Source organism: Chanos chanos, chromosome 13 (assembly GCF_902362185.1).
Source record: "Chanos chanos chromosome 13, fChaCha1.1, whole genome shotgun sequence".
In the NCBI taxonomy this organism is placed as follows: Eukaryota; Metazoa; Chordata; class Actinopteri; order Gonorynchiformes; family Chanidae; genus Chanos; species Chanos chanos.
Window position 1 is genome coordinate 15,042,601 of NC_044507.1, and position 13,286 is coordinate 15,055,886.

The window sequence follows — 13,286 nt, forward strand, 5'->3', positions numbered from 1 at the left end:
ATTCTGACACTTTTGTGAATACATTAACACCGTTCTCCTCCCCACACTGCGTCTTAGTGGGCACTGAGACGCTGAAAGCCCTAATTTAAATCCTATTTTGAAATATCTCCTCAAGATAATGATTCATTTAGAAACATAGATGACTCTGAGTATGACATGGTAATCTACAATGGCGTTTGCTTGAGACGGTGAAACACTGCCACACCACTTCAGCCTCCATTGCAATGACAAATCACCAAACTCATTAGGAAAGACATCTCCCCAAATATGGGTCATACAGCGTTATGAGAACACCGGAAAATCTGGTTAAGCCCAATAAAGACAAAGAGGTAAGGAGGAATAGAGATTCTGCCACCCACAACTGGAGATTAGCGTGAGCACATCAATGGCTCTAGTTCAGCTGTAGAGGAGGGGCTGAACTGATGCAATTTCAATGAATCCCACACATCGTAATTTATGCAAGCACTCTCTCAGTCATGATTCAAATTACTCCACAGTGTGTTTTTGTTTTTTTGTATTATACATTTATGAGGGTCATGGTTGACAAAATGCTTAGTGGATATCAGTTAGATGAATGCATTCTATAGGCTATATCTATTGATTTCCATTGCCTTTATTGATTTATCAAACATATGATTTGTGGTACATTACATTTACTCTCTTGCAACATTGATCCACCACTGATACAACTCATATGTCAATCAGTGGCATGCACTGCTGATGTTATTGCATTAGTCATGCCAAGTTTTAATAATTAGAAATTTAATTCTTTCCTATTGCCCTGATAAGATATATACTATAGTTAAGGGGTATCAGTTAAAATCACTCATCAAACATTTATATATTCATAATTCTTCAAATGGTGGTTTCACAGGATTAAATGGGCCATCTGGATGGGGAGGGTGGGGGTAATATTATAATATAATAGCATAATAATATTATAATCAGTCAATCTTGTTCAATATATTACTGATACAAACAACCAACAAAAGAGCTGATGTAAAATGCTTGAAGTACTTCTGACAAATTACGTTTTAACCTGGTCGATAAGTGAGCATACGTCGTGCTGCAAAGAAGTTCTATATACCCCATTGTAGGACTGATTGGAGTTGATGACTCTGTTGACCTGTAACTAAATGGGGGAATAAAATGTAACCTAAAACAAATCGGACAGCAAAGAAAAAAATATATTTATGCAAATATCACACTCCCATTGCGCAGCATTCAGAATGACCTAGTTACCCATTGTTAGCGCACAGTGCAGTCGGCCATGCGTTTGCACTACCGGAACTGCATCGCCAGTCGTGTCATATAACTGATATAATACAAATGGCTGGCGTTGTTGCTAGGTTTTGTTCATCTTTTAACACTAAAAAAAACCTGTGACTACATGCCAGCCAGCAAGTTACCAATGGTTGGAAGTTTGAGCTACACAATTACAGACTGTAAGAAACCTTAAACACTTCCTCTCTTTCGCTGCATGATGTACAAATTCTATATAGTGTACTGTTAGACTAGCCTAATTAATATGCTCAGTTTACTTGTCAGACTGAAGTGGCTCGTAGGGGCGGCGTCGTTAATATAGGGCACCATAAGAAAAATACACAATGCACAGCATCAGCCTCTGTTATGCAGTAGCCTTACAAATACAAATGGGAAATTCTGACATACTTATCTGGTTATTAGTTATGTGTAGTAAAATTATCAATGCAAGTAGGGTGGTGGGCCAGGCTAAAAACGTCCCTTTAATCTTTCTTTGTAAATGACTTCTAGCACTAAGACATCCATTACCCTAATAATCACCAAACTATATCTACCGTACAGAACTGAAAGTAAACAGGAAATATTGTCTTGCCTGGCCAGCTAGAATTATTCGCGTTGGTCTGACATAGTTTTTTTGTTTATTTGAGGATCTGGTCCAATTTAGCTCTAACTGGAGTCTTGTACCGGCAACGAAAAGTTCATTGGAGTTAATTTAGTGGCGTAAGGTTTTGACGTAAAAACCCAGCGCCGTCAGAGATCAACAATGGCGGCGGTTCAAACAAAGCAAGAAATGGATGATGAGGACTGTTCATTACTACCCTTGGTTCACGACATTATTAAGTGGTATGTGTTTAAATCCCAACCATCTTTACGTAGTTGTTACTTTCTGATAGATACAGTGCACCACTTTATGAAACTGGCTCATCATTAGCCAGTGTTTTTATCTAGCCTGCTTCTTAGCTGGCTGGGCTATATCGAGAGAGTGTGTTGTGCGGTTTTTGTAAGTTGACAACTCTGAACGTATTGTCAGATATTGCCCCGACTGAAAGAGCGTGTTGTATCTCACACAGTCTAGCGTTTCCAAGTGTTTCCCGTGCTTCTTTGTTGGAACTGCTCAATGGCACTTACGTTTCTGAAATTTCTCTGCTTCCAACGAAGTATTTCATGTATTCAGCCAACATGTCTTTTGATATATGCCACTTGTAACAGTTATTCGGTGTAAGTTGGGATATGTAATCTATCATCATTCGTAAGATAACACGATCATGTTATCTTTACAAATATTATACTTTCAGCATGGACAAAGATAGCTCGGACGTCCATCAAGAATTGGCGAAGCTGAAGGCAAAGATTCAAGAGGCAAGAGACCAGATCTCCTCTATGTCCGGCATTGATACAAGTCCCGCCGTGCAGCAGCAGCAACTCTCGACACTTCGGGAACAAGTCCGCACTAAAAACCAACTTTTAAAGAAATACAAAAGCCTGTGCATGTTTGAAGTACCAAAAGCATCGTGAACTGCTCAATTAGCCGTGCACACTGGACAGTGTGGAACTAAAATGTCGGGGGGGCAGGGGTGATTTGTTTGTTTGTTTGTTTCTTTGTTTTACAAACGGACCAAAAACTTTGCAGCTACCAGAGACTAATGTCTGACTGTGTTGCAGCTGGATGTTTTGATGGATATTTTCTTTTGCTAAATTAATAAAACAAGGGGGCTGACTGTTTTTTTTTATGGTAATGTATATCCCTTGAGCTTTGTTTTGCTTTGTGAGTTGTGATGAAACTGAACTACCTTTAATGTGCCGCCGCCCCCCCCATTCCATTGTTACACTCTTTTAGGAGAGCTATTTCTGTCACAGTTAGCAGTGTAAAGTATTAAATGTATATGCAGTTTGTAAAATACATTCCAGCGTGTCTGAAAGATTAATAAAATTATGATGTCAGAATGGCATATTAAATTTAAATCACATTCAGTAGTTGTCCTATGCAAAAATATTGCAAAGGAACAGGCAGACAAATGCGTCGTTTTCATATTTTTTTATTTTCTTTTTTTCGCATTTTTTAGTAAAAGTAGACGTAGACATATAAGAATAAATATACATTCATTTTGTAATTTGTTCATGATGCAACAAACTAATTCAAGTTCCATTCCATCTTTTTGAAAATGTAAACAAATGTCTTTAAACAAGTGATGTGTGTCACATCCAACTCGCGTGTCAATACATTCTCCTCTGACATAATGCAGATTTTACAGCACGTTGCAGAAAGTAAATTTCGACATTTTTTCTCTGCTGCCACATTACGATTTAGCGTCCTGACTCCACAGGCTAAATGTCTCTCGCGTATCACGCCAGTCTGTCGGCGTGATTTGGAACGGTGACACGTCGGTCAACCACTTTTTTGTGGTTACGAAAACCCCACGACTCCGGACAAGTACTCAGAGAAGCGGCTCTTATTTCTTCCGGTCACCACAACACATCCAAATGCAGGACCTCCGACTGCAGTTCTAGTTTTAGCAGATGACACACCTGTCTTTGTCCTTTCCTTGACTGCCACCGATGGCTTTCTCTTTTATGTACATTAAGTCACTGTGCACACTTGGTCGTCGCGCAAAGGGTGCAACAATACCATAGGCGTCTCCGTCTTTGAACTTCTTATTTCTGAAGGACTTTCTGTGTAGCACATCGCTGTACTGGAGAGACACTTTGCGATGACGGTCTGGGCTCATTTCGTTGGGGAGTTTGGCTAAGGTAAATAAGGCTTGAAACATTTGGTCTACGTTAGTGTTCCGTTTTGCAGAGATCTCAAAATAAGCGCACTGCTCATCCCCAGAAATGAGTTGTTCAATCTCCTCTTCCTTGACTTCCCGGTAGAACTCCCGGTCACATTTATTCCCACAGATCACCAGTGGGACGTCCACATTTTCTTTGGTCTTGTTTTTAAGACAGGACTTGGTCTCGAATATCTGTCGCTTGAGACGCTGCACCTCAAGGAAGGAGTCTCTGTTATCCAGACTGAAGACAAGGATAAAGACATCACCTGCAAAGGAAAAGTACATATTTTAGTTAAATGCGGTTTAACGATGAGTGTTATTTGCAAAAGTTCTTTGCAAACAAATGACACTAAAATATTATAATAAATGTCATGCAAACTGCACGTTGGCTAAGCATTGCAAGCCACTTAGAAACTCTTTGAATTCAGATATTTACCTGTCAGAATTGAGAGCCTCCTCATAGCGGGGAATGGATGATTCCCCGAAGTGTCCAAAATGTCCAGTTGGTATACATCCCCGCGGATGCTGTAGAATTTCCTGTGAAAATCCTCGATTGTCGGTGTGTACTGGTCATCGAACCGTTCGTTTAGAAAACGAGAGATGATGGCTGTCTTGCCAACTTTTGTGGAGCCCAAAATGACCATTCTGTGGCAGTTTTTGGCGGGGATGTCAAACTCGTTTTCGGACGGAGACATTTTCTTTATCATGGTTGCAGGATTTGTTTTAGCCTATATAGTATGACAACCACGAAGGCAGAAGTTGTAGTTCGGTTTGTTCAACCGCTGACACTAGGTATGAGCTCTGTTGATGTTGTAAGTTGCAATGACCAGCGGCTTGAAATTTATACGATTTAGGACCACTCCTCCTTGGCGCGTCATTCGTTACGCAGCTCTCCACATAAGTGTATTATTACTGTGTTCTCAATTTCTGCGTCAGTCTGTTCCCTTGGCTGGTGTGTGACCAAGCCCTAAGAACAAGTGATGTATTTTTAATTCGCTGTGCTGTGCTAATTACTGACCTAAGCCATACTAGGACCAATATATTTCTATGCTTTTTAAAAACTATTCATGCGAGCACCTTATTCACTTTCATAACCACCCCCCCCCCCCCCCCAGAAAAAAACAGTATACTTTGGACAACACCGTAGAAAACCATAGATGTGATAAATATGTATAGAGAGGTAAAAATAGTTATAAATGCAATTGTCCACAGCAGCTTTATAATAAGGGCGTGGAGCTGAAGAACTGTCTCACCAATACACAGTTTTTTTGTGTGAGCAATATTTAAGCTTTTTATATGTGCCAAACAACGAAACCCTCTGCTAGTTTTGCTATCGAAGTACGCTTCACAGAATTGCTCAGTGCAAACAAAAACAAAGCTTATCAAGTCTCAGTCTCCACCTAGTTTCTGTTTCGCTGTTGAGGAGGCTGTAGTTTCAGGATGCTGATCCTGGCTGCTCTTCGGGGGACACGCACCACTTCCTGGACGCAGGAGGGCGCTATTTCTTCTGTATGACCGAACACGGCCTACGATGCGATATTGCTGTGCCTCGAGTGACGGAGAACACATTTCCTTTCGATGTTCTCGATTTGAAAGTTCGTTGCTCTGTAATGTAAGTTGCTGAATATTCCTGAACTAAAGAAAAATATTTCAGCTTAACTGATTTAAACGAAACATTATGCGTTTATAAAAAACGAGGGACGGTCTATAATCAGATGTATATGCCATGAACAGAAACAGGTTTAATGATTTAAGTTTTAAAAGAGGTTGAATGTTACAATTAAGCATCAGTAGGGTGAATCAGTTCGACTAAATGTTGGTCGTTTTTTGATCAGTTGTTACCACGCATCGGAGCCGGACTTGGAGCTAGATGAGGTGGAGTTTTTAACCTGTCTATGTGTGAAGAGACAAGCTGATGTTAAGAGCAGAGCTCTCTATCTCATGGGGCAATCTGTTACTTATCAGACTAAACAACATATTAAGAGTACACTTTACCACTCCTTCAGATCTTACTAATAAGTAGAGCAATAAGAAAAGAGTAGAGAAAAAATTATTTTTTCCACTCGGATAATGAGCAGACTGGACAGAATGAATCACACACTTCTGGTACCTTCATTTCCAAGTGGTAGCCTACCCTGAATTTAGGTCAGTTTCTCTCTTATTTTGAGAATGTTTAAGCGGTTAGTTGTCATTTTATTCCAGGGATTCTTTAAAAGAAATGCATGCAAAGTTACACTACACAGCAATACCACAGATAACTCGTTGATTACAGATTGTGTCCATGAGTTTTTGGATTTTAGTCACTGTCTGCAAATGACAAAACTGTTCATACTAGAGTGTCCAAGAGACTATAATTACACTATTTGCTCTGAATAATTTTAGAATGACCATATCAAAGGATTAGATTTGGGGGACTTCATGTCACATGCACAACTAGTCTATTGTCACTTTCCAGTGAGGTCAGAAGAAATCCAGGACATTTTGAGGTCAAGACGTCACAAGCATTGACCCTCCAGGCACCCGCCCCCATCCCCCAGGTAACACAAGGCAACAGGATCAAGATCTAACATCCAATTCAATGAACATTGACCGCTTGTCCACGAATCAAAGTAACCCACTGGGTTTCAGAGGTAGAGGAGGATGGCAGTGAGTCATCAACCCACCAAAATAAGAGTCTTGCCTCTGTTGAGCCTCTTCACTTGGAATGGAAAAGACACAAAGTTTGAGAGGCGAAAGCAAACCAGATAATGGAAAAATAAAGAGATTTTTTAGTTTTTAAGTGGGTTGAAGTATACTGATATACTGACACAAAGTTTGAGAGGCGGAGGCAAACCAGATAATGGAAAAATAAAGAGATTTTTTAGTTTTTAAGTGGGTTGAAGTATACTGATGGTATTGAAATAATATTCACAAACGTGTATCCATTGTCATCAGTTCCGGGTTTTAAAAAGTCCTGGAGTATAACACAAGAATATGGTTGTGCAACGTAGCAAAAGAACAGCTCTGATAATATACCCGTGAGATGAATATGTAAATTATATATATATATATATGTGTATGTGTGTGTGTATATATATATATATAAAGGAAATAGGATTGAAATAAGTTGAAAGTTCTTTTAAATTCAGTGTAATTCAATTAAGATGACAGATGCCTCAATATGTTTTCTATGTTTTTAAGTGAAAAGAGAATAAAATATATGAAGCAGTCTTTCATATATCAAATTAAATGTAAAGAATGGAAAAGGAAATAATCATCAATTCTCAGTTGAGTTCAGAACTCCACCTCAACCATTGTCCACCTGGTGAGAACAGAGTGAAATTTTCCTAGTGTGAATATTATTAATGTTGGATAACTACATTATTTCAGGTTTCAGGGACAACACAATGAGGAGAGCAGTGGTTCAACTATACATGAAATTTCAATAAATTTATTACAAGAAATTTTGTTATGACAGACTGATCTTAATTTGGTTAGGTCAGGTGAACAAAATACTTTTGTTCTGAGTTATCAAAACGATTAATTAACCAAACAAACAAATAACCTGTGTGGTAATACTAAGACTGTGCATCCTTGTGTTGCTGTGATAGAGTTTGTGTAATGGGGGGCGGAGAAGATCGGTCCTGCTGCCGCGCTCATTGGTCAGTAATTAGTCCACTATGTTCCAAGTTATGCGTATCAGGGAACACGTGCATTGTAATATTCATGCGTTTTAATGCGATCGCTCTGTGTCCCCATGGGAAATAAAGACTTAAGGATTAGGAGATCTGATGGAACAAATTCTCACCTGCCTCCAAAGACCACACTCAGGTGTCATGGTCTAAAATGTCCTACCATTTAGTAGTGTACTTAAAGCTGTAGTGTTTAGAAGCTAATGGCAATGTTTACTTGACACACAAATGTCGAATATGAAATTAATCACCATCTCATTTCTTATCTTGTACAATGATCAGTGTTTTGACCAATGCTTGAGTTATTTTCTCCAAAAAATACACGATGGTGTTGCTTTCATTGTATGTGTACTGACTAATCTGATTTTGTTGAGGTTTTGGTGGTTACCTTTATTATGTTTTGATATTCTGGTTGCTGAAATATTTAACGTGTTCAAAACTATTCCAAAAGCGTTGAGATTATTAATTAAGAGCCTTCTGAAGAGCCGGATCACAATAAAGGGAATTAAATGGAGACAGTCCTTTACACTGCTTATATTGGCCCACTCTGCGCTTTGAGAAATGAAGCTGACCTGGATAATGCTCTATAGAGATTTCATGTAATTATTTTAAGCATGGGGTCTTTTCTCCAAATATGTTTTGTTCTTTTGCTGGTCTGAGAGTGAGCAGGCTGTGTGTCATCCATCTATTTTCACAAGAGAATATGGGTGGATAAGTAGACTATAATGATATCAGGTTACACAGAATGAAGGGGGTAATGCCCTTTGCTATTGAGGTATTAGAAGAAACACACCATAACCAAAATAAAATGGCTGCTCTTTTACTTGTGGGGGGCTATTGAGGGAAAAGTAGGTTAATGGACAAGCTAATTGAATGAGATGTACCATCCCGCGAATTTTTCTTCGTGCAGTGTCTCAGAGCAATACCTTTTTCCATCTGTATCGGTTTGTTATTCGTGCCGGTAACATTTCCAAGAATGACCATAGTACAATAAGAAGGCATAAATAAGTTGAAGTGCTGCCTCACTACTCATTTATGCATTTTGGTCAAGAAATGATTTGTTTGGGTGAAAATATCATTTCTACTTGAAATTTCCGAAGTCATTGGGAAAATGATGTATTTGCAGAGAACAGCAGTATCATGTTTATCCTCTGAACATTCCAGAACAGTGTTTCAATGACAGTAGTGTGCAGTGACAGATATGACAGAGTTACAGCTCAATATTGGACACATGCATTTCATTAATTCATCCTGAGACACAAACATATATATACAGTATTTCGACCAACCCCTGTTTAAAATACCTAATAGGTCTTGACAAAAGTGGATGTTCATCCAGACCTTGACATAGATTTTGCTGAGAATACTCTGCAAGTGCTGTTTTGCAAAATTCATTTTAAAAGGCTGTTAGGTTCTCTTTTAGTCATGCATGTCGAATCTTTCTTTTACTGAACAATAGTTTCAGTATTCAGATCATACCTGAAATGGCTGTAATTGGAGAAAAACGGCGCACATTAGGTTTTGTTAGCCGAGAATCAGTTTTCTATAAAAGCAGAAAACTCTCTCTCTCTCTCTCTCTCACTCTCATTCATTACCTGCATCCTTTACACTCTCCTTCACTATAAAAGCCAATTAGTCTCTGTTTGTGTCTATTCATGGTGCTCTATTCGTCAGTCTGTTTCATTCTAAACATCTGAGTGTCCTTCTGCTCTTCTCAGGGGTTGAGTGACTTTAACGCATATTTGGAGAAAAGAGGTTAATTTAATATGGGGTTGAGTGGTCCACTGCTATAGAGGAGGTCAGTGCTTTGTAAAGGGGAACAAAATTGAATTAGGTGGCCGTTAAGAGACAATAGTGGTCATTTCTCAGTTACAGGACATGTTGACCTTTTAAGAGATTCTAAAAGGGGCGCTTGAGTGGGGGGTGGGGGGGGGTCAAGATTGGTTGGGTAGGAGGTACTTGAGAACATGGACAGAATTTGAGCATCACCTGTTAGGTCATGTATAGATATAGGTAACTTGTGAAGTTTTGATGATTTGTAGAGTGAGAATCACACAACCATTGGGTCCCATTGTATTGGGTTTGGATTAATGCCTCTAGTGATTCCTTACTTACAGCAAGGGGAGTGGGAACTAGAATGAACAGTGATTTTTTTTTTAAGGCAATTGTTCACTATTCATTTTCATTTGAACAAATACAAAACTTTTCACAAAGATGTCTCAGTCATTTTCTGTATATATATAAACACTTGTCTCCCAGTAGCATTCTCTTTTGCTTGGGTCCCTGTACCATGAGCACATATCGCTAAAATATCAGAATCTTTTAATTCACATGAAAAAAAAATAAAGAGGAAGCTGAACATTTGGTGCCTAGATGCCAACCTCTGATAGTCGCTCGTTGAAGTGTTTACCGAGCACTTAAAAGACCAACTGGAACTTTTTGTTCCGACATAACACGCCAAAGCCCCTATGAACAAACGGTGCTCATATCACAGACCCTGTTGTCATAGTAACCAGAAACAAACACAATAGGGACATTTGTTTTACAGTAGGCATTAAGGAAATGGTATCAAATGAATGTAGCAATATGGGTCTCGCTGTGAGGTCTTTTGCACAGTCTGATACCCTGTTGCCATGACAGCTCCTTAAATTCCAAGAGAAACTTGTCTAATGTAGGATGCAGGAGCAGACAAAGTTTCCTCTTGTTTTGTGTGACAGTAAATGAGTCTACTGAATAATTGACGATATGAATCACCACCTTTATACAGCAGGTTGTATCTTTTGCACTGTCTACAATATGAAAACAACATGAAGATACCTGCTGCAATAATAATTATGTAATAACTACATATGTAATGTGTAGAACTGAAAGACTTGGGCTAACATCATAAGTAAACTGAGGTTTTTCAAGACCCGTTACCCAGCATATATCAGATAAATCTACTGACCAGCTTCTGCCAGGATTATAGGAAAAAATGGCTTCCACTACTTTAGTTATTTGTTAGTGTGTAACAATGTAATAAATGGTATATATTTATTCACAAAATAAGATGAGGTTTTTCAGAACGACACTAACAATTCTGGCAGTCATTATAAGCACAAAATGTTGTGTTATAGCTTCTATTACAACACACAACACTTTAAATTCTCAGTCCATGGAAGACAGGAGAATACACTCATAAGGAAATATAGATTCAGATGAGGAGGGTGGTCACATGAAAAGACCTTAAATATCACTTCTACAAAATGCAATGTATACACCCATACACTGTCACACACACACACACACACACACACACACACACACACACACACACATATATATACACACACACACACACACACACACATACATACATATATATATACACACACACACACAAACCACATTGGGTCAGCCTTTCATATAGCTGAGAAGTAACTAGACCACCAAGAGGTAAACAGGTGCCAGCTCAGACTCTTGAATCTGGGACAAGAACGATGATTCTTCTGCAGCGCCATAACACCTGCCAGGTCCATTCACAGACTATGTAACTGTCCTCTTGCCTAAGTTATTCTCTTTGACCCATTTTGGTGCCCCATACAGCACAGACAAAAGTAAGGAAAACACTCTGCGCCTGAAAAATGGCTTGTATTCTGTTATGAACTACATGTTGTGACAGAAACAAGGTTAAAAGTTGGTCAGTAATTTATTCCGTTATGTAACACTAATATTTTTCTTTTCATAAAATAAACAAAGTAGACAACAAGATATTAAAAAAAACATGGAGTAACCACTATTGTCCAAAGAAAAAATGTGGAAGTCCTATTTTATTCCTTTAGACTGGTATATGACGTCAGTGTAGTTTTGCTTAGTACAAAGTCATGGTTTAAATGTGTTTTTGGATTTTGTGAATGAAGCACTGCTGAACGTAATTTGACTTACTGAAGATTTTAGACAGGTGGTGAACTAGTGGCACTTTGGTTTGTTTACTTCAAAAAAACATTTAAGTGATCTTTTCTTTCCAATTCAGTCTTAGACATTATGTTTTAAATTATTTCTTGAAAACCAGGTGTTTGTTTTTTTTATTTATCAGTTAACATAAAACATAGAAACGTAGAAAGGCCAAGGAGAAATGGAACAGTGTTGCATCTGTTTCAGAGTTGGACCAGTTCACACTGTGGTCCACCATGTGTGACATCTGTTGCAACAATGGTGAGTCTCTTGAAACCTTCTGGTTTTTCAACAGCTTGACCCACTTCATTTAAGTGAGCCATTTTTGTCCACAAACCCCTGTTCCTGCACCCCCCAAGAATCTTCATTTTCAGGGGGCATTTTTAGGAAGCACCTGCTTTTATTGTTATCTGGTGGCCACATACCAGGTCTCAGTAAATGGTTGGTTACCCTTGAATCCAGAATTATATTAAAAAGACTTCTTAACCAAGATTTTTAATCAATAGAAAAAAAATCTCTTTGATGATTCTCTGACGCACAAACACTCTGATTTGTGTCACTGTCTGAGCACCCAAAGGCTATAAGATATTGATATACATTTTAGCATTAAAATAAACCAGTGCGATGTGTTAACTTAGACCAATGAGATTCAGATATGGGTGTATGGCGTTCTGGCGCATCAGTCAGGGAACACGGTGACATTTTAGCGCTAGAACACCAGGAGTAGGTAATTCTGCCCATCCACTCTGGGCCAAAAGCGTAAAGACTGGGAGACAGACTTACCTAATCAGATTACATAAGAGTGCAGGATGCAAAGCCTTCTGTTGAACTAATCTTACCTTGAAATGTAGCCATGCTCTGACAACATTGGGCTCCCTTGTGATGACAGGGCATAGTGAATCTCTGCACCAAAAGCGAACACACACGCACACACACACACACACACACACATAAACACACATTTATACACACTCACCTGGGTCTTTCTGTCTGGGTCTAACTGACTTAGCCAGTGACTGGTCTGAAAGATACAGGAAGATCATCTTCACAACCTATAATTGTCAACGTCTGGCGTATGGTGTTCCGGCGAATTCCTGCTTTCAGAATAATACACACAAAGAATCATTTTAGTCATATCACTGCCATAATAACGATAGTAATTGTGCCATTGGCGTTGTTTGGTGATTTATGGTTCCACACCAGGAACAAGAGGTTCCCTTGATCATATCCCATGAAACCCACCCAGGAATCCTGACTAAGTACCAGATGGCTGCTGGTTTCCAAGCTTTTGCGCTTCCTTTGGTGGCTGTTATTGTGCCCTGCATTTATCTCCTGTCTCTTCTTCCCCTCAGACCTGTATGGTAGCCTTTAAAATGTCTGCTCAATATAAATGTACCAACTACTTTATCAAAGCCAAATCTTTCCTTTTTTTTAAATGATCACTTTTCCATATTTATCCCTTCATTACTAATTCCGTACAGTAATCAGTAACAGAGCGACCCCCACGTGGTGCATCAACCCAGATTTCCAGCCCTGTTGCTACGGAGGAACACATATATTCACTGAGAGGTCGAATGTAATGGAAGAAACAGGTTTACAACAGGTCTGCAGTGACCAAGACATTCCAAGCGCTTTCAATGTAGCAGAA

General features: G+C 39.0%; 2 protein-coding genes across 2 annotated transcripts; one reads left to right on the plus strand and one right to left on the minus strand.

The window, feature by feature from the left end:
• Positions 1-2,026: 2,026 nt before the first annotated feature.
• LOC115827008 (mediator of RNA polymerase II transcription subunit 9-like) lies at positions 2,027-2,823 on the plus strand. The gene is made up of 2 exons (XM_030790962.1): positions 2,027-2,106; positions 2,559-2,823. The coding sequence occupies exons 1-2, from the start codon at positions 2,027-2,029 to the stop codon at positions 2,776-2,778; spliced, it is 300 nt and encodes a 99-aa protein (XP_030646822.1). The 3' UTR covers positions 2,779-2,823.
• Positions 2,824-3,773: 950 nt separating this feature from the next.
• Positions 3,774-4,809, minus strand: LOC115826861 (dexamethasone-induced Ras-related protein 1-like). The gene is made up of 2 exons (XM_030790792.1): positions 4,471-4,809; positions 3,774-4,300 (listed from the first exon to the last, which is right to left on the minus strand). Exons 1-2 carry the CDS (start codon positions 4,739-4,741, stop codon positions 3,774-3,776), a joined length of 798 nt encoding a protein of 265 aa, XP_030646652.1. The 5' UTR covers positions 4,742-4,809.
• Positions 4,810-13,286: the final 8,477 nt, after the last annotated feature.

Coding starts and splice junctions, on each gene's coding strand:
- LOC115827008 (XM_030790962.1), top strand. CDS start 2,027: ATGGCGGCGGTTCAAACAAAGCAAGAAATGGATGATGAGGACTGTTCA. Junction 2,107..2,558: donor GTTCACGACATTATTAAGTG/GTATGTGTTTAA, acceptor TTATACTTTCAG/CATGGACAAAGATAGCTCGG.
- LOC115826861 (XM_030790792.1), bottom strand. CDS start 4,741: ATGATAAAGAAAATGTCTCCGTCCGAAAACGAGTTTGACATCCCCGCC. Junction 4,301..4,470: donor GAGGCTCTCAATTCTGACAG/GTAAATATCTGA, acceptor TTTCCTTTGCAG/GTGATGTCTTTATCCTTGTC.